The sequence below is a fragment of the Rhinatrema bivittatum genome, chromosome 14, assembly GCF_901001135.1.
Source record: "Rhinatrema bivittatum chromosome 14, aRhiBiv1.1, whole genome shotgun sequence".
Classification (NCBI taxonomy): domain Eukaryota; kingdom Metazoa; phylum Chordata; class Amphibia; order Gymnophiona; family Rhinatrematidae; genus Rhinatrema; species Rhinatrema bivittatum.
The window spans coordinates 41,097,595-41,118,465 of record NC_042628.1 but is presented as its reverse complement, the minus strand read 5'-3'; the positions used below and the strand labels follow the sequence as shown (position 1 = coordinate 41,118,465).

At 43.3% G+C, this 20,871-nt stretch overlaps 1 protein-coding gene across 4 annotated transcripts in view; it reads left to right on the top strand.

Moving 5' to 3' along the window:
- CAPN15 (calpain 15) overlaps window positions 1–20,871 on the top strand; it is a 273,139-nt gene that overhangs the window by 235,673 nt on the left and 16,595 nt on the right. For all 4 annotated transcript variants that reach the window (XR_003852592.1, XM_029576448.1, XM_029576449.1 and 1 more), the window contains 2 exons: window positions 17,188–17,349; window positions 18,000–18,229. Coding sequence is in view for 3 of the 4 variants with exons in the window: in XM_029576448.1 (XP_029432308.1) it covers window positions 17,188–17,349; window positions 18,000–18,229 (392 nt within the window). In the remaining variant the exon portion in view is untranslated. The remainder of the gene's footprint in view (window positions 1–17,187; window positions 17,350–17,999; window positions 18,230–20,871) is intronic.

Here is a 20,871-nt window from a genome sequence, read left to right as displayed (position 1 = left end):
CACGAGAAAGTCTTACTCTTACAAATGGAAAAGGTTCATGTCATGGTGCTCTTCTCAGTCCCTTGAACCCTTTTCCTGTCCAATCCCGAAGTTTCTGGACTATCTCTGGCATCTGTCAGAGTCAGGTCTTAAGACTTCTTCCATCAGAATGCATGTCAGTGCGGTAGCCACCTTCCATAAAGGTGTCGGGGTTGTCCCTCTATCAGTACAACCCCTTGTAACACGTTTTTTGAAGGGCTTGCTCCATTTCAAGCCTCCACTACGTCCTCCGGCCCCTTCTTGTGACCTTAATCTGGTTTTGGGTCGGCTCATGAAACCACAATTCGAGCCTCTTCACTCTTGTGAACTTCGATATCTCACATGGAAAGTGATTTTCCTTTTGGCTATCACTTCAGCTCGCAGAGTTAGTGAATTTGCAGGCCCTAGTTACCTATCCGCCTTTCACTAAACTTCTGCAGGACCAGGCGGTACTCCACACTCACCCTAAATTCTTACCTAAGGCAGTTTCGGGTTTTCAACTTAATCAATCCATCCTACTACCTACCTTTTTTCCCAGGCCCCATGCCAATCCAGGAGAACAGGCTCTGCATACCCTTGACTGTAAACGGGCTCTGGCATTCTACCTAGACCGTACAACTGCCCACAGGGAAAACACTCAATTGTTTGTCTCTTTCCACCCTAACAAGTTGGGGAAGCCTGTGAGTAAGCAGACTCTCGCCTCCTGATTGGCAGACTGCATATCCTTCTTCTATCAGCAAGCGGGCAATTCACTCCTGCTGGGACTTCCCGCCTGCTCCACAAAACCCCTACAGATGGTCTTAAATGCCACAGCAAGAATTCTCACCAATGCCAAAAAAAAAGACCACATCACCCCGATCCTCCAACACCTCCATTGGCTTCCCATCAAATACAGGATACAGTTTAAAACCAGCATGATGATTCATAAGGCCCTACATAACATCTCCCCACTCAACCTAACATTCCAGCTCCAACTACACACTTCTAAAAAGCCGACGAGAAGGGCATATCAAAACAGATTGATCACCCAACCCGCAAAATCCTCCCTGAGAAAACGCGCTTTATCCACAGCGGGCCCGTCACTCTGGAACTCACTACCTCCAGACCTCCGCCTCGAGCCATGCCATAACACTTTTAAGGTGAAACTCAAGACTTGGCTCTTCCTTCAAGCATTCCCAGAGAGCTAAGAACAAGATATAATCAACCTACTGTCCTATAGCATTAATGCAATGTTTATTTTACACTATTTATTATTGGCCTTATTTATATGTTTCATAGGTGAACTTAGTTTGTTTTTTCTACTTATTATATAGCAATCGTTTGAAATGTTCTATGTAAATCGTTTGATATGTTCCATGTAAACTGCCACACGGCGGTAGTTATTTCAGTTACCTGTGAACCGGAGTGATATGTATTTTATACAGGAACTTCCGGTATATAAAAACCAAAAATAAATAAATAAAATAAATTTCAAGACTGTGTTAAAGCACACTCTGTGAGGGCCATGGCGACTTCAGTAGCACACCTGTGATCGGTGCTACCTGGAGTTCTCTCCACACCTTTGCAGCCTACTATTGCTTGGACAAAGCCGGAAGACAAGATTCTATCTTCGGCCAGTCTGTCCTTCGTAACCTGTTTACAACGTGACGTACCAACACCCTTCCACCTGCCTGGTGGGGTTCAGGATGCCCCCTACCAAATTCCACCCCAGTTGTTGTGCCTGTTGCATGCCTTTAGGTACATTTGGTGCATGTTTGGACATCCTCCGCTCGGTACTTACCCATATGTGAGGACTACCATCCTGCTTGTCCTGTGAGAAAGCAAATGTTGCTTACCTGTAACAGTGTTCTCACAGGACAGCAGGATGGTAGTCCTTACAAAACCCGCCTGCCGCCCCGTGGTGTTGGGTTCGTAACGTTTTATTATTTTATTTTTCAGCACTGCCTGTATCTTTTAAATAAGACTGAAGGGGGACTCCTGCTGGCTGCATGGTTAGTGCCATGCTGGGCATGCCCAGTAGGGGCCAGTCAAAGTTCTGGAGACTTTGACAGAAGTTTTCCGTGATTGGGCTCCATCCTGATGATGTCACCCATATGTGAGGACTAACATCCTGCTGTCCTGTGAGAACACCTGTTACAGGTAAGCAACATTTGCTATAATTAAAAACTCATTTGCATAATTTTTAAAAATTTCCCAAACACCAAGAAAATATTTCAATAGACATCAAATACCCAATAAGTAAAACTAATATGGATTTTAAAAACCAACAAGGACCCTGACTTTTACAGTCTGGGGAAACAAGCATGGGGGTATCTTGCTGATATGGTTGTTACTATGCTTAACCAATAAGCCTGATACTTTTCATGCAATTCCACCATTGCTCTCTGCTTCAAAGGCAAGAGGTAATGGGGAATTGGACTCAGACAGCAATAAACAAGGGCCCTGACTTTTACAGTCTTGGAAACTAATAAATATGGGGGTGACCTATACGGTGTGGCAGAATACCATAAGCTTGCTGGGCAGACTGGATGGACTGTTTGGTCCTTTTCTGCCGTCATTTCTATGTTAAGTCTGAAAGATGGACAAGATCATATATAAGGGGCATAACGTAGAAATCTTTAATGATCTCTCCCCTATTGCCATAAGGAAAAGAAGGGAATTGAAGGATAATATATCTGTGCTGAGATAGGGGGAATATGAAATACCCGATAGCTGTTCACTTTCAGCCTGTGCTTTAGCATCGGGGATGTGACATCAAAGGTTAAGAATATTTCTAAAGTTGACAAGATATTGCGATCTGTGGATACACTGGATAATTCAGACTTGGCTAAACTGTACACCAGCTCCGCTCCTGTACCAAAAGAGGGCCCTTCTAGATGGCAGAAAGTAGCTAATGGAGGTCGGAGACTGCACAGACACTCTGGAGGCTCTGCATCTTCTAAACATGGGACTAGTTGGTTATGCTTATGGGGGACACAATCGCCTTCCAGTTGAACAGTTAGCTAGTTTGTGATATGGGACTGCAGCATATTATTCGCGAGTTTTCATATTGGGGAGGATGATTCACATTTGTTTGTACAACCAAGTTGTAGGAAGTGGAGTTTTATGGATGGTCAGTTGATTTGATGACATCACTCCTTGGGCAGGAGATGCTCCACCAGGAGGAGAGGTGGGGGGAGGACAGGGAAGGAGATGAGGGGAAGAGCTGGTTCACTTTCTCAGTATTAATTTTGGGAGCTATGATTTTGACAGCACGGTTTCATATTTCAGATAAGGGGATAAGTTGTATTATTGGTTTCTCAATGATGTAGCTAACTAATATGCATTACTACTAATGGGATGGCTGTGATCATTTTTCTTTGAATGTTAAAGGTTTAAACTCACCACACAAGCATAAGATGTAGTATAGAGAAGCTGAGGTGCTATAGGCAAATGTGATATTTTGCCAAGAAACACATCTAAAAAAAAAATGAAGCGAAAGCATGTTTAAGTCTTTGGCCCTCTTGCAACAGTACTATGCCTCATCCATGGTTATAAATAAGTACAGGTTATAAATAGGTACTGTGGGATGGGGATGATATTGTCCAAGCAGTTGTTAGATGTGAAGCTGTTATCAGAGATATCGAGGAAAGGTATATCATTATAAAGTTGCGATTTAACAATGAGATTTTTACCTTGGTGAACATTTAAGCCCCAAACACTGCCCAGGGTATTTTCTTGGCTAAGATAGCAAAAATACTGACTGAGAGGTCCAAGGGGCATCGTATAATAAGTGCGGATTTTAACTTCACTATTTATCCTTTCTTGGATAACTCAGGCAGTGGGGGGGAAGGACTATGTTCACATCATCAGAGATCTCAACTGAAGGGTCTGATCTCTAAGTGGGGACTGGTGACATTTGGCGCTTAAGTAATCTTACTACATGCAATTACTCTTTTTTTTTTTTCTAAAGCAATTCCTCCTATTCCAGATTAGATTATTTTTTGATTGACAAAGCTTTGGTAACAACTGCTTACAGGTATCGGGAATATCACTTGGTCTGATCGTGGCCCCAATATAGCTAATGCTGTGGACCACAAGTAAGAAGCACGGCACATGATAGTTTATTGACAGATAAAACTTTTACAGAGCATCTCTTAGACGATATTAAAGATATCTCCAGCTCAATGATGTGGAGGAGATATCACCCGTAAATTTATAGGAATGTCTTAAAACAGTGGTGAGAGGAAAATTGATTGCACGGGCTTCTTTTCTGAAAAAAAGAGAGAGAGCAGACCAGGTTAGAATTATTACAACAAATAGCCCACCTGAAGTTGAATCAGAAAAGATCGCTAAATCTCCATACTCTTTCTAAATTAGAAACCACCAGGGGTAAATTGAAGAACATAAGAAATTGACATACTGGATCAGACCAAGGGTCCATGAAGCCCAGCATCCTGTATCCAACAGTGGCCAATCCAGGCTACAAATACCTGACAAGTACCAAAACACTAAGTAGATCCAGTAATAGCAGTGGCTGTTCTCTAAGACAACTTGATTAATAGCACTTAATGGACTTCTCTTCCAAGAACTTATCCAAACCTTTTTTAAACCCAGCTATACTAGCTGCACTAACCACATCCTCTGGCAATAAATTCCAGAGCGTAATTATGTTGAGTGAAAAAGAATTTTCTCCAATTAGTTTTAAATGTGCTACTTGCTAACTTCATGGAGTGCCCCCTAGTCCTTCTATTATCCAAAAGAGTAAATAACCGATTCACATTTACCCATTCTAGACCTCTCATGATTTTAAAGACCTCTATCATATCCCCCCCTCAGCCATCTCTTCTACAGGCTGAATAGCCCTAACCTCTGTAGCCTTTCCTCATAGGTGAGCTGTTTGCCCTTCTCATAGGTGAGCCCTTCCTCATAGGTGAGCTATTTGCCCTTCTCTGTACCTTCTCCATTGCAATTAAATATTTTTTGAGATGCAACGACCAGAATTGTACACAGTATTCAAGGTGCGGTCTCACCAAGGAGCAATACATGCCATTTCCTTTCAGATGAATCTTGTGCGACAGGAATATTTTGAGTTGGCAAATAAAGCTAGTAACCTTTTGGCTAAGCACCTGAAGGAAAAGACCACGCAATCAAATTTTGAAAATAAAAGATAAGGATGGCACCCTTTGCTTATGATAATGAGAGCATTGCCAAGTGTTCACTCAATTCTGTGAGGAGCTATTTGCTCAAGATGAGGGGATTGCAGAAAATTTCATAAAGGGTTATTTAAGTGATGTTTGTCTTCCATCTCTTTCTAAAGAGGGACAATTATTTTTGGATATCAGTGGTAGTGAGATGTCCCAGGTGATACAAGATTTGAAATCTGGGAAATTCCCAGGATTGAATGGCTTTACTAACAAAATTGTATAAAGGATTTTTACCCGTTTTGCTCAAACCTTTGACTTCTATGTTCAATCACTTAAGGGCTAAAGGTAAGTTAGGCCCCACCACTCTAATTTTGGGGGTATCAGTGTGTTGGCAAAGAATGGCAGAGATTCTATGTTATGTGGCTCATATAGGCCCATTTCTTTGATCAACAGAGACTTAAAACTTTTGGCGAAGATTCTCGTTTTAAAGTTGAGCAAGGTGTCGCCACGGTTAATTCATGGTAACCAATTGGAATCTGTTCCAGACCATCTGGCCACGGATAATGTGCGCAGAATCCTAAATTTTATTTGTGGGTAAAAGAAGAAAATATCTCTTCAGTGCTTTTAACAGTGGATGCCGTGAAGTCATTTGATAGGGTCCATTTGTCCTTTATGTTCAAAGTTGAAATTTTGGGTGGGTCATTATTTTATAAATTGGAAAAGAAACTATACTCGAGACGCCAAACTTGTATAAAAATAAATGGGGGATACTCTACTCCTTTTGAGATCAGGCATGGTAAACGACAGGGGTGTCCCTTATCACCACTTTTATTTGCCCTTTCTTTAGAGCGCTTTGCAGAAAAAGTGAGATGCCACCCATTAATACAGGACATACAAATAGGAGGGGTGGATTATAAATTATCGCTTTTTGCAGACAATCTAATGTTCTCTTTGACATATCCTGAGAACTCCCTGCATACTTTGGTTCATGAATTATGGAGCTTCCAGGGTGGTATCAGGATTTTAAAGTAAATTAAGATAAATCAGAAGCTTTGAACATATCTTAACCCTTAACCGCGACAGTTTTGTTCTTTGGAAACCGACCTGATTTGATACTTGTATTAAGAAGGTCGGTATATAAAAATCCTAAATAAATAAATAAATATCTGTAACTGAGGAAAAGGTGGCACACTTGAAATCTATGTTCCTCTTTAAGTGGGCCAGGGAGTGGCTGAAGTACTTGGGAATTCTCATTGGTACCCAGTTGGATCAAATTTTTAGGTTAAACTATGAGCCTCTTATTAAGGCTATTAATCTGGATTTAGAGAAATGGGAATGGCTTGGCAGGATAGACTCTGTGAAAATGAATTTGTTACCGCACCTTTGTTATATCTTTCAAACACTGCCATTCCATATACCTGATAAAACTCTGACTGGCAGAGGAGAATATTTAGCTATATCTGGAGGAGACCACCCCGGATCGGTAGGCAAGTACTATATCAATCTAAATTCAGGGGGGATTTGGAAGTTTCCCACTTGGGGTGGTATTACGTGGCATCACAGATTAGAGCAATGTTAGAGTGGATAGAACATCTGATGTTAAACCGTGAGTCAAGTTAGATCAGGAGATGACAGGGGATGTGCTGCTGGAAATGAGAACCTGGCTTCTACACATGTTCTCATGCCCCCCCCATACTCAATTGACCCTGGATGTTTGGAGAAAATGGAGGGGGGTACTGGTGTGAGATAGGGACTATAACTTCTGCTCCACCTTTCTTTGTAATAAGGAATTCTCACCAGGAACTATTCTAGATGCAAACAAACAGTGGAGGAGGTTGGAGCAACTTGGGATGGGAAGGGTGTGACTTTCTTCGATGTGTTGTAGCAGAGTTAGCCATTGACTATATGTAATAGATTTCCTTATATCTAATTAGCTCATTTCAGATATCAGTATGGAATTGCAAGTGCTCTGCAATAAGGCAAGACTATATTTGAAGGTCATTGTGACCAGGCAGGAAAGCTCACAAGATCCATCTCTGAGTTGGGTGCCCTTCTGAATGCTGAGCTGCAAGATAAGCCTAGCCACATCATGGCATAGGAAAGGGATTTAGGGGAGGACCTGGTGGAGAACAAATGGGATCAATGCTTTATAAATACGGGCAAGTGTTTGGTCTCTGTTATTATAAAGGATGTTATAAAGTCCTCTACCGTTGGTATTAAACTCCAGAACAGCTCTATAAGATGTATCCTTTGGATAAATAGCAAATGCTGGTGGGAATGTGGAGAATTGGGTTCTTTCTTACATATTTGGTGGCAGTATCCAGTTATTAGCAGATTTTGGGATACAGTTATAAATCTAATCTTAGATGTGACTGGTGTACTGGTTACCAAAGGTCCCAACCTTTTCTTGCTAAATCTCATGTCCCAGGTGGGGGATATCCAAATCCAAAGATTGATATTACAATTTGTATTAGTGGGTAGATGTGAGCTAGCACATTGGTTGAGTAAGAGGGAGATTCCACCTTTGACTGTTATTTTCTCTCTACTTAAGAGAGTATTTCTCATGGGGAAGCTCACAGCTATGATCAGGTTGAAAAGGTTTGGTCACTTAATATCACATGGAAAAGCAAATGATAGGTGAAGACTGGGGAAAGGGCATTGGACGATGATCATTTCTAATTGATATAGAAGTGTGCAATGTGTATGTGCCTCAATTGATGCCCCAGGTGGTGGGAAGGCAATATTTGGATGTATGTTTATGTACTTATGTTATTTTCTATCTTGGTCCTCTTGTTTATGCTATTCCTTAGTTCTGCAGATGAAGGTGAACTGAAGTGCTATCTACTTAACTTACTGTACCATTATGCATCTTCATTATGCTCCATTAATATGGGAAAGTGTTAGGGGAGAGGGAAGAGGGGCAAGGAGTTTACAAGGGGGGGGGGAAATATGTCAGTTTCTGTATTGTTTGAACTGATGTTGGTTATTGTTTGCAATCTGACCTGTATGATAGACCCATGATTTTGGGTTGGTGGTTTGCATACCCATTCTCCAATATGTGTCAATTAAAAAAAAGAAAGAAAAGTCACCACCGTTGATGCTCAGAGCCAGGCCAGTAGCTGGGCTTTGCTCTCAGCATCTCATAAGAATGGTGGAGTCCTTTATGAGAACCTGTGTAATCATGCATGCCTCTTCTTCCGAGCTACAGCATGAATATGGTAATGAACGAACAGCATGCAAGGCATGGATATATGGGTACTTCTTTGTTCAGCGAACACAGTTTGTTTATTTAAAATATTTCTATTCCACCCATAACAGACTAGCTGTGCTGGGTGTATTACACTAAAACATTGAAAGTAAAATTTACAAACATAACACCATAATAAAACAATCACAGCACCTCCTCATCTTCCCCCCTTGAGCTTCTCCTTTGAATTCTACCTGTCTTATCCCCAGGCTGAGACAGGGAGGGCATGCACTGAGCACTCGTGAGTGTTGGGAGCAGCAGCAGTAGAGGAGCTCTGACAGCCACATGCGGCAGCCAAGGTAACTAACTGATCCAGCTGCCCACATCATACCAACTCCTCCCTTCTCCTACTCTTGATATAGAGGGAGCTAATACATTGTGATTAGTTCATGTATGTTCCTGTCCCCTCTCTCCCTTTGTTTTAAAATTTGGAAGAGAAACTGTTGGGGCTTTCAGTGCTTCCGTAGCTCTTCTTTTAGCTAGATGAATCCTCTCTACATCCACACTTTTTGCTTCATGGAGGTTGGTGTACCACAAAATGTTTGTTGATGTAGTTGTTACGCCTGAGGGAATTCTGCGCAGCACAGGTTTTGCACATAATTCCATCCCATACAAAATTTTCATACTGTCACAGATGTGAGCACATGGGCTGTGGTATGGTTGACGCAGCCTGGCAGATGAACTTACTAGGCCCATGCCAACAGCAGGTGGACTTGCTCTTATTAGGACTGGAGCTGGAGCTTCACCTATACCAGCCCAGTTCCCCACAGATTGAGCCCTTGGGTTCTAAAGGACAGCAGGGCTTAGGCGAAAGGAGGCATAAGGAGCAATCTGACGAAGTCAAGTCTCAGGCAGAAGCCAGGCTGTCAATGAGCAACGATACCTGGATCCAGTTCAAGGTCAGGGCAAGCAGCAAGCAATCAATATCCGGGTCCAGGCCAATGTCGGAGCAGGCAGCAAGCAGTCAGTATCCGGGTATAGGCTAAGGTCAGGGCAGACAGCAAGAAGGCAGATCAAGTCCAAGCTGGGGTCAGGGCAGGGAGCAGTCAGGAAGAGTAGTCTGTATGGGTAGCAGAGGTCAGAACCAGGAATCAGGCAGAGACATCAGACAAAACAAGACAAGGCACAGGGGATCAAGACACAGGTAGGGTGGACAAGCAAGGCTGAGAGGTATAGGACAAGTTAGGAAGGTAACAATGATGCCAGACAGGACAAGGAGGCAAGACCAGGCTAAAGGCACAGAAACGAATAGCAACACGCACTGCAGTGCCGGAGGACCTGTTGCTGAGGCATCAGCTGAAGTGCAGCTGGGGTTTAAATCCCCAGCTGATGACATCTCTCTGCGCAGAACTTCTTTTCCTGCCGCAGGGCCTATATCAACTGTTCAGTGACACGCACAAGCAGGAAAGGAGCGAATCGGCAGCTTCCTTTCCGCAATAGCAGCTCACAGCATCGCGTGGTGAGTGCAGCTGGTCATGGGATAGCCCTGCGACTGGCCAAACATTACGCATATTTTGCACAGAAATTGGCTTCACACCAAAAACTGGCAAAACAGTACCAGCATTCAAGGCCTATCACGGCCATAGCAGGCAATTTTAGCATCTGCTGTATACAGCCAGGGGGAAGACAACATCAGTGTTGGCCGCAGGGGCAGGCGGAAGGAAGGCAGGCAGGAGGCATGTCAACCTACACAACTGGGTGGAGAGGCAGACAGTATCTGCTTTGGCCATGCAGGTGAGAGGCAAGCCAAGTCAAGTCATTGGCCATGCATGTGAAAAGTAAGCACTGTGACAGGCCATGCAGCCCAACAGAGAGGCAGATGGAATTAGCTTCGGCTGAATGGACAAGAGGTCGGCTGTTGTTTGTCTTGCACAGGCCCAGAGGGAGGTAGGCAGTGACAGTGGCTTGGAAGGAAGCAATAGGCTTGTCAGTGAGGGTGTCAGACCTTAGGGAGGAAGAGGAAAAAGAACAGAGAGAATTGGACAGGGCAGAAAGCCAGTAAGGGCATGAAGGGGTCTGGAGGATGGGGTGCCAGTAATAGTTTGGAGAAGATGCAAGGAGAGAGTAAGAAGAGGTTGGATCTAGAGGGGTCAGGCTTCGGGGAAGAGAGAGAGTTCAGAGGGAGTCATGTCCAGGGGGAGGGGTTGGAGGAGAGAATATAGAGGGGGTCAGGCCTATGGGGGAGAAAGTGAGCAAAGGGAGGTCAGGCTGGGAGTTAGTGCAGGGAAGAGGAATCAAAACCCGGGGGGGGGGGGGCGGGAGAGGAGAGAGGGTGGAAGAGGTTGAGCATGAGGCTAGAGGTGGAGGGCATAGAGAGTGAGGAATGGCAGGGTTGGAGCCTGAAGGGGCAGTGAAAAGGGTCAGGCTAGAGGATTAGTGTGGAAGGGACAGCCTTATGATCCTCTTACAGTGTACTCCAAGTGGAATTCTGCACAAAAATATTTAAAACTCTATATCTTTGGGTAATAACTTTTATTGTATTACATTTTAAATTAATTACTTAGACTGTGATTTATATTTTGTTATTTTGACTAATGTAAAGTATACAAAATATGGCGGAATTTTAATTTTTTTGCATGGAACTATGTGTGCCTTGGACTTGAAAATGTTGTGAAACATTGCTTTATTTAATAAGGTCCTATGTATCTAATTTACTGCCCTCTGGTGCCACCTAGCTGTGCCAGTCTCTAAAAGCACTCCAAGACTTGCCACCCCAGCAGAGGGAAAACATCAAGCTTGTCAAAGGTCTTAGAGCAGGGCTTCGTAAACTGTGGGTCGAGACTCCAAATGGGGTCACAAGTGCCTCAAATGCATCATCTTTAGGCACCAGCTGCAATAGCATTAGTAGTGGAAGTCAGCATGGGGCCTGTGAGCTAGCATGCACTCACCGGTGCTGCAGTGGTCCTCTCTTCACATGAGTTTCTGTGATAACAGGAAGCCCTGCTTGAGGAGGGATTGGGGTCACTTCAGGCCTGTAAGCATGCACTGGCTCATAGGCCCTGCACTGACTTTCATTACTGATTCTGCTGCTGCTTGCAGATCACCACTGGGCTTGGGAATAGCCATGAAAGGTGGGGAGGGCCAAGTGTGCATGGTCCAGTGGAGATTGCCATGGCTCCTGTCTCCTCACCCACTACTGAACTTATCCAAGAAAAAAATGTTGCCTTTATCATCAGCCTGCTCTCTTCTCCATTAGTTGTCATCCACCTATGGAAAATGTTGCCATTAACCATGACCAGAAGGATAAAGAGCTGTTTGAAGGGAGGAATCAGATGCAGGAGGAATTTGAGGATTGGATCAGTTGGGGAGGGATTGACTGTGGAGGTGAGAGTAGGAATGAAATATTGACTGGGGAATGTAAAAGGAACTGGCGGAAGTTGGTCTTCAGATGGTATCAGTTCTGGGAGATGGAAGAGAAAGGGTGGAGGGATGGAAGTGAGGTTGGGTGGTGAGAGAGTGTGAAAGGGTGATGAGAGAAAGGAAGGTATGGAGTGAGAGGGAGGGTTGATAGAATCAATAAAGGGTTATAAAAAGGGCTTTGGGTGAAAGAGAGCTGGTATGCTGGAATGAGGAGGTTAAGAGAAGAGGTCCACTTGAGGTGGTGGATGTTGAGAGAGGAGGGTAGTGATTGAGAGAGGGGATCAACTGTAGTGCAGTGAAGGGTGAGAGTGGAGTGATTATTGGAGGGGGGACAACACCTGCTGATTTTGTTTTGGTTGCCCTCTGGGGTCATGTGAATTTTCAAGTGCTAAAATTGGGTCACATTGGCTAAAGGTTTGGGAAGCCCTGTCTTAGAGCAAGGAGAGACTTGCAACCATTAACTTTTGTCTTCTAGATCTTTATCATAGGCATGGGGAGTATGAAATTCTAACTAAGCCACCAACATTCAAATGGCACAGCTCTCAAATGAAAATCAGTATTCTAGTATCCTTCACCTGAGTAATTCACATATTTGACCTCCATAGTGCCTGAGTTCACTGAAACTGTTTTCAACTGTAATTTCTGGGGCTTGTTCCGGGTATAGCACTCCTGGCTGGTTCTGACCTTTCAGTACAGCCTTTAGAGGAGCTTCGGGAGAGACTTGAGACTTGGGACCCCTCTGCAGTCCTATCAAAGAATTTTGAAAGATTGATACCCTTGCTAGGATCCATCATAGAGCTATGAGCAAGCTTTGGGGCCTCAATCAAAGATAAGCTAAGGCCACTGAGAAGTCCTGTAAAAGAGTTTCTTTTAGGGCTTGGAACACTTGCTAGATCTTATCGAAATGCAGCATGCAGGGCTTAAAGCCCCTCTTAAGCTCTTTTAAATAACTTGAAGTCTCTGTGAGACTCTATGGAAGAATTACAAGCAGGACTATGGTGCTTCTAATAGACCTTATTGAGGAGCTATGAGTAGGGCCCTATCAAAATACAGGAAATAACTTGGGGTCCTCTTAAAACACTAGTGAGGGACTACAGAGCAGGATTGGGGTCCCCAGTAGACCCAGCAATATTTAAGAAGAAAATGAAATAATCCATACATATGAGATATAAAGAGATACTCAATACAATCTAATACTATATGTGATAATACTTTACCTACATGTACTGTCTTAAGTTTCCTGTTCTCCCATCCCCCAGGGAGTTTTAAAAGAGAACATTTTTTAAAGTGTATAGGATAATATTGAAAAAAGCAACAAAAGTTATCTGTTGGGTATCCTAGATAATAGTGAACGTGAAAAGAAAGAGTTGAAAATGTATGTCTGTAGAATGTTAATTGCTCGTCACTGGATTGAAAAACCTCCAAACTTGAACGTTATCGTAGTTGCTGCCAGACAATGGTGGAAACAGCCGAGAACGAATAAGACAGTACCATAATCCCGCCTGGGGTTTTGAGGGAGGGGTTGCTGAGGTTCGATAGTAGTGGGTGGGTGATAGTTGACTGTGAATGAATATGGATAGCGTGAATGGTGGTGTGAGTAAGTGTTGTCCTGGTTATTCATGTATGGCTTATCAGTGGTGATCTAGGGTTGGGATGGGTAGGGGTGGCTGCTTTGGGGTTTATTGTATAAACACCAATAAACAGGATTTTGTTTTTCTGTTTTTACTTGTTAACAGATTTCCATATTGTTACTATTTTTTTTTCTTTTGCTTCCTTCTCTGTTGGATGGATTTGTATATTTTGTCTCTTGAATAAAGATTTATTTCAAAAAGAAGTAATGGGTGGGTGAAGAGGGTGGCAAGAGGTGGCTTGGTGATTTCTCTAAAAATATTGGAAAGAGGGGAGCTGGCCTCATGTGATGGTGTAGTTGGCCAAAGGTATGACCCCCAAGGTTGGAGTCACCAGTACACTGGCAAGGTGAGTCAGAAGAGTTCCAACTGGAACACAACAGGGCATCTTCTGCCTGGGATGGCCAATTTCCCCACCAGTTGAGCTCTCAGATGCTAGTGGCTGGCAAAGCTTAGGTAGTAGGCCCTGAACCAGAACTAAACAGGAATGTAGTATGAAGTACAAATGAACTGGAAACAGGAAGACTAGGCAAGATGAAATTAACAGATGTAGAGCAGCGAGGGATATGCTAGGGTCAGTGTAGCAAGATGAATTCTGTAAGCAAGACTCCAACGAAGGAGCCAGAGAAAGAGAACCAAGTTCCTGGAAGCCTGGAAATTCTATATATCCAGACAGGAAACAAGATAGCCACCAGCTGGAAATGCAGGCCAAATAGCTGGGAGGGACCGTCCAACTATTCATCGAAGCCCACAGAAGCCCCTGCTGGCAGGAGGCAAGAACTGCCTTTCAGGACCTCATACCACAAGTTGTGGAGGAAATCAGGCGCTAGCTAGCACTTATTTGAAAGAGTTTTGTGGGGTAAGGGGCTATGGGATCGGGGCCTGAAGGCCCTCCAACAATCTATTTATTTTGCAACCATTTAACTAGTTCTATATTGAATACAGATGGTTACGACTAAAGTTATCTGGGTATACATACTCTGCTTTAGACCTGTTTTTACCACAATTATACTTATTTGGCTAAACTTAGCTGCATAGTTCTGATATTCTGTGTTACCCGACTAATTTAAGCCTCTCCCTCAGAATGCATATTTTTTATCCAAATAAGTCACTATTTTGCTAAAACTTATCCAGCTAACAATTAGTCTGGCCAGCAGGAGGAAATTTATTTATATATCATATGTATATGCTGCTTCTACACAATGTGGCTTACAAAATAACATGGATAATTTAAAACAAAAATAAAACATAATCTCAAAATCACAAACCGCAAATTCAGTGCCAGTCCAGTATAATATCCTTCGCCAGTTTACTCAGAGAAGACCTGCTGAAATAAAAATGCTTTCAGCATTTTTAAATATTTTTGTGCATGACATCAGCTGAAGGGCATAAGGCAACGAGTTGCAGAAATTCGGGCCCGCCACTGAAAAAAAAACCCGTTCCCAAGAATAGATAAAATGGATTGCCCAAACTGATGGGATATCCAACAGGCCCATATGGGCCTGCGCAGGAAGGATTATAAATGTGCAGCATAGCGTTCACCCAAGGAAGAGAATCCACATTCAGAAGCTTATGAATCGATAAACCAATTTTGACATGAATCCTAAATTCGATTGGTAGCCAGTGGAGCTCTCTTAGGATAGGAGTAATATGTAATCTCTTAACACCAGCTATTAGTCACAACATCAAATTCTGTACAACTTGGAGTGCTCTGAAAGGGGACTACAATAAATTCCATCAAAGAATTGCAGTAGTCCAAGGTGGACAAAACCATAGCTTGGACTACTGCTCAAAAACTGGTGTAATCCAGCAGTGGTTTTAATATTTAAACCACATATTTGTCTGGATAAATCCCAAATTTAGCTGGTCAAATCATTTTGAATAATAGGACTAGGGGGCACTCCATGAAGTTAGCAAGTATCACATTTAAGACTAATTGGAGAAAATTATTTTTCACTCAACGCACAATAAAGCTCTGGAATTTGTTGCCAGAGGATGTGGTTAGTGCAGTTAGTGTAGCTGGGTTCAAAAAAGGTTTGGATAAGTTCTTGGAGGAGAAGTCCATTAACGGCTATTAATCAAGTTTACTTAGGGAATAGCCACTGCTATTAATTGCATCAGTAGCATGGGATCTTCTTGGTGTTTGGGTAATTGCCAGGTTCTTGTGGCCTGGTTTGGCCTCTGTTGGAAACAGGATGCTGGGCTTGATGGACCCTTGGTCTGACCCAGCATGGCAATTTCTTATGTTCTTAATATTGACATCGTTATGATTAAGGGGATAAAACCAATATTAAAAAAACAATTCTCCCATCATCAGACCAAATTTCCAAAGTCCTGGGCACCTGAAGGAGCTCCCAAAGGGTATGTCCTTTTGGTACATCCCACTGCAGTGTCACATTGTCAACATCTTGTCCCTCGGGATAAGCCCACAAACCCAGAAGTGATGTCAAATAGGAAGGACTTGACGGTCAACAGCAAAAACAGCACCACACAGTAATTATTGCATAGTCCTGGATAAAGTACAAATGGGGGATGGCAGTTAGTTCCACTCTTCAGGCTTACCCCCACAAACACAAAGGCCACATAATGCCCATGACACTTAAAACCTTTGTTTATTTTATTTAGTATAGGGAAATGGGCCAGTTCAGTTTAAATCTTGGGGAGATCAGCACACATTGTGATATCATTGAGCTGCCACACTCTTGGTTAGTGCCTGTGGGTTGCTGATCACAAAAATGCAGGAGAGCCGGCGCTCCATGTTGAGCACCCGCTCTCCCGACGCGCACCCAGGCACCTATCCTGGGCACGCGATTCTCTGTTTAAGTGAGGCTGTGCGCTAATAAGGAAGCGCTAGGGACAATAGCGCATCCCTAGCACCTCCTTATTAGCATTAGGGATGGCTGTCAGTGAATCCGACAACTGACGCTCAATTTTACCGGCATTAGTTTTCGAACCCGCTGACAGCCACAAGTTCAGAAAACGGACGCGGCAAAATTGGGCATCTTTTTTTTTTTTGGTTCCTCCAACTTAATATCGCTAGGATATTAAGTCGGAGGGTGTACAGAAAAGCAGTATTTTCTGCTTTTCTGTACACTTTTCAGGGTTGCTTAGAACTTAACACCTCCCCTTGATAAAATAGTAACTTTTGATCTGTATAGTGCACAAAGTCCAATGACCATTGTTTTCAGCACTTCAAAGATATGATAATCAGTTTAGGATCTGGCCCATGCAAACCCCAAGGTATTTGCAATGGATTTAAACTGGAACTCATCCATAGCTCTGTTACCAACTTTTGACAAGTGATCCAGAATGCATTTTTTTTCTTCTCAGTTTTGGGGAACAATCTACCATCTAGTTCAATTATTTTACATTATATTGTGCAGTAAAGAAATATTTTACCACAAATAATATGTACAAAAAAGTGCTGTTTTTGTAACTTTGATATCTCACTCCTAAAACCCCGAGTTGCATGATTTGAATGTGTACTTACTACTACTACTACTACTACTACTACTACTACTACTACTACTAATACTAATAATAATAATAATAATAATAATAATAATTTCATAGTGCTATTAGGCATATGCAACATTGTTCAGATATATATAAGAGACAGTCTCTGCACCATGGAGCTTGCAATCTTGTCAAGACAAACAAGAAAGGTTTCAGGAAATGTATTTATTCTAATAAACAGCTAAAATCAACAGTGCTATCTGCCATGAATATTCAGAGGTCAATTCACTACTAAGAAACCTAATTTGTTACCATCTCTCTGTGACCATCTCATCATCCTTCTCCTCCTCAGGTATTTCGACTCTGTGGACATCTGTAAGATTCATTCAGACTGGCATGAGGTGCGGGTACAGGGCACATTCCCCAACAAAGCCAGTGGTCCCATGACAGTAACCTCACTGACCGTTGTGGAGCGCACAGCCTTGGAGTTTGCACTGTTCCAGGAAGGCAGCAGGTAACAGTCTGTGGGATGCCTTGTGGCGGCACTGGTTGTCTGAACAGATTTTCTTCTAATGACATGTAGAGATGGGATACAGAAATGAATGTCAGGTGGAGGAAACTGGGCATCATTCTTGTGGTGCAGTGGGGTTAGTGAGCTAGCATGTTTCGCACTAAAGAGTTAGGTTCAAATTTGTGAAACAAGATCAGTTAGCTGAGGTTCTGTGTATCTGAGAACATCTGCCAACCTTGTACTTGCAAGGGCTCAGCAGAAGAAAGGAGGAGAGGATGGTTTCTGCAGGTCAGGAGTGACGTGCATTGACAAAGCTGTGTGTGGGGCTCAGTACTGGAATAGCAGGGGGGGTGCTGCAGATCAGAAATGAGGTGCATTGGCAGGGCTACGTGTGAGGTCCAGTACGGAAAAAGCAGCTGTTGCCACAGAGCCAGGAGTATAAAGTACATTTGGCAGATTTATGAACGGGGCTCAGTACTGGATTCCACGGTCATGTTTAAGATACATTGGCAGAGTTGTGTGAGGGACTCAATACTACATCAGGTCATGGAAAGTTCTGTTAAGAGCTTGATTTTATTGTTCAGTATAAAATGAAGCAGACAGCATATTAATTCATCTTTCTTCTTCCTTACTTTTGGCCTGTTCCCTCTAAGGCGTTCAGACATGGTTGACAGTCATTTGCTGGACCTGTGCATCATGGTGTTCCGCGCCTCCTTTAACAGCGGGAACAAACTGACCCTGGGCCGACTGATGGCACACAGCAAACGGGCAGTGAAGAAGTTTGTAGGCTGTGATGTGATGCTGGAGCCCGGCGAGTATGCAGTAGTATGCTGTGCCTTCAACCACTGGCATACATCCATGCCAGGCACCTCTGTGGCCCAGGGTAAGAATCCTGTAACAAGGTAGAATCAGGAAGTGAAAAGAACAACCAGGCTTAAATAGAAAGTTATTTCCTGCTGGTGCAGCCAAAGGAGCTCAGAATTTGGATTTTTGTGGTGCAGAACCTGAAGGTTGCAGGTTCAAGTGCTGAGATATCTGGTGTAAAGTGTTGTAGTGTGACTGAACCCCCTATTTACTAGCCTATGTTCGTGGCTCAGAGCAAAGCACTTTCCTACTATGCCAAAAATATATATGAATTAGAATCACATATAACCAGAATTTCTAATGCAAATAGCTTAGATGGTCTCTGCACCTGCACCTCCCCACCCTCCTACCTCTGTTGCTGCTGCTTCCTGCCTGTCCACACAGACCTCATTTGCCCATGGCTGTGTCATCCATTTAGTGGTCCCCATGGGTTGCTGCATGCCCTGCCATCCAGGTGCAGTGGTGGGAGGCACAACTCTTGGGCTTCAGCTGGCAGGGCCTGGGCTCCCTGCCAGCCATGTTGCTCAATACAACTAGCACTGCATAACAGACGTGCCTCTCTGTTTGCCCAGGCAGCTAAATACTAGAGCATAGCACTGTGCAGACTGCACCGAGGAAACAACAAGCATAACTAGCTTTTATATAGATAGTGATATGTGGTTATATTTTCAGAGTTATTTTTTTTTGGGAGATTGTGTTACAGTTTCTGTTAGTCTGGCAGGCCTGGAATAGAGTTTGAGCATATAGGTAATAAATTATACACCGCAATAATCTTATTACCAACTAATCTTCCCAGGAGCTGCACAGTTTATAAAATACCACTTAGTTCTGCTGTGAAAGTACACGCATATATTTCAGTATGTTCAAACATTTCCAATGCAGTGAAAGCACTTACTTTCTCCACTTGTTTTATAAACATACCCGTGTACATTTTGGGTGCAAAAAAAACCCAAACTGTTCACATAACCCTGATTTATATGTGGAGACAGGTATTTTATAAAGTATGTGCATTTACCATTTTGAAATACAGGACAGGCATACTTGAAATCACCAGTTTGCCAGTACCTCCGCTAGTTCACCCAGCCCATCTGCAGTTCATCTACATCTTCTAGCATTTCACCCTGAGCCCTCACCAGTTCACCCAGGCCTGCTACCCAAAAACTGCAGACAATAAACAAGTCCAATTTCATTTGCACAAGTCAATTAACAGGTTTAAAATTGTACAAATAAGTTTGATCAATTATATGCACGTACTTCTTGATCCCATCCTGGAATATTCCTTGACCGCACTTTTTTTGCGCCAGTAAAATATATAGGCAAAACCATAAGAACATAACATTACCATACTGGATCAGACCAAGGATCCATCAAGCCCAGCATCCTGTTTCCAACAGTGGCCAATCCAGGCTACAAGTATCTGGCAAGTACCCAAAAACTAAGTCTAGTCCATGTTACCGTTGCTAGTAATAGAGCAGTGGCTATTTTCTAAGACAACTTAATTAATAATAGGTAATGGACTTCTCCTCCAAGAACTTATCCAATCCTTTTTTAAACACAGCTACACTAACTGCACTAACCACATCCTCTGGCAACAAATTCCAGAGTTTAATTGTGCGTTGAGTGAAGAAGAACTTTCTCCGATTAGTTTTAAATGTGCCTCATGCTAACTTCATGGAGTGCCCCCTAGTCTTTCTATTATCTGAAAGAGTAAATAACCGATTCACATCTACCCATTCTAGACCTCTCATGATTTTAAACACCTCTATCATATCCCCCCTCAGCCGTCTCTTCTCCAAGCTAAAAAGTCCTAACCTCTTTAGTCTTTCCTCATAGGGGAGCTGTTCCATTCCCCTTATCATTTTGGTCGCCCTTCTCTGTACCTTCTCCATCGCAATTATATATTTTTTTAGATGCGGCGACCAGAATTGTACACAGTATTCAAGGTGGGGTCTCACCATTAGGGATGTGAATCGTTTTTTGACGATTTAAAATATCATCCGATATTTTTTAAATCGTCATTAATCGTTAAAGAGTGCGATACAATAGAAATTCCACCGATTTATCTTGAAAAAATCGTTAATCGGGTTAGTGCACACTAACGGGAGTTAGGACACAACCTAAAAACCCACCCCAACCCTTTAAAACCGCTCCCTTAGCCTCCACCACCCTCCCGCCCCCCCCCCCCAAAAAAAAAAACGTTTTAAAATTACCTGGTGGTCCAGTGGGCCCCGGGAGCGATCTCCCGCTCTCGGGCCGTCGGCTGCCACTAATAAAAATGGCGCCGATGGCCCTTTGCCCTTACCATGTGGCAGGGTAACCGTGCCATTGGCCAGCCCCTGTCACATGGTAGGAGCACTGGACGGCCGGCGCCATTTTTATTAGTGGCAGCCGACAGCCCGAGAGCAGGAGATCGCTCCCGGGGCCCACTGGACCACCAGGTAATTTTAAAACGTTTTGGGGGGGGGGGTCGGAAGGGTGGTGGAGGCTAAGGGAAAGGTTTTAAAGGGTTGGGGTGGGTTTTTTGTTTATCGGATCGGGCGCAGCTGATTTAAAAAAAAAAAAAAAAACGATCGGGCTGGACGAAAAAAAATGCACGATTTGAACCGAACTGATTCCGGTTCCGATTCACATCTCTACTCACCATGGAGCGATACAGAGGCA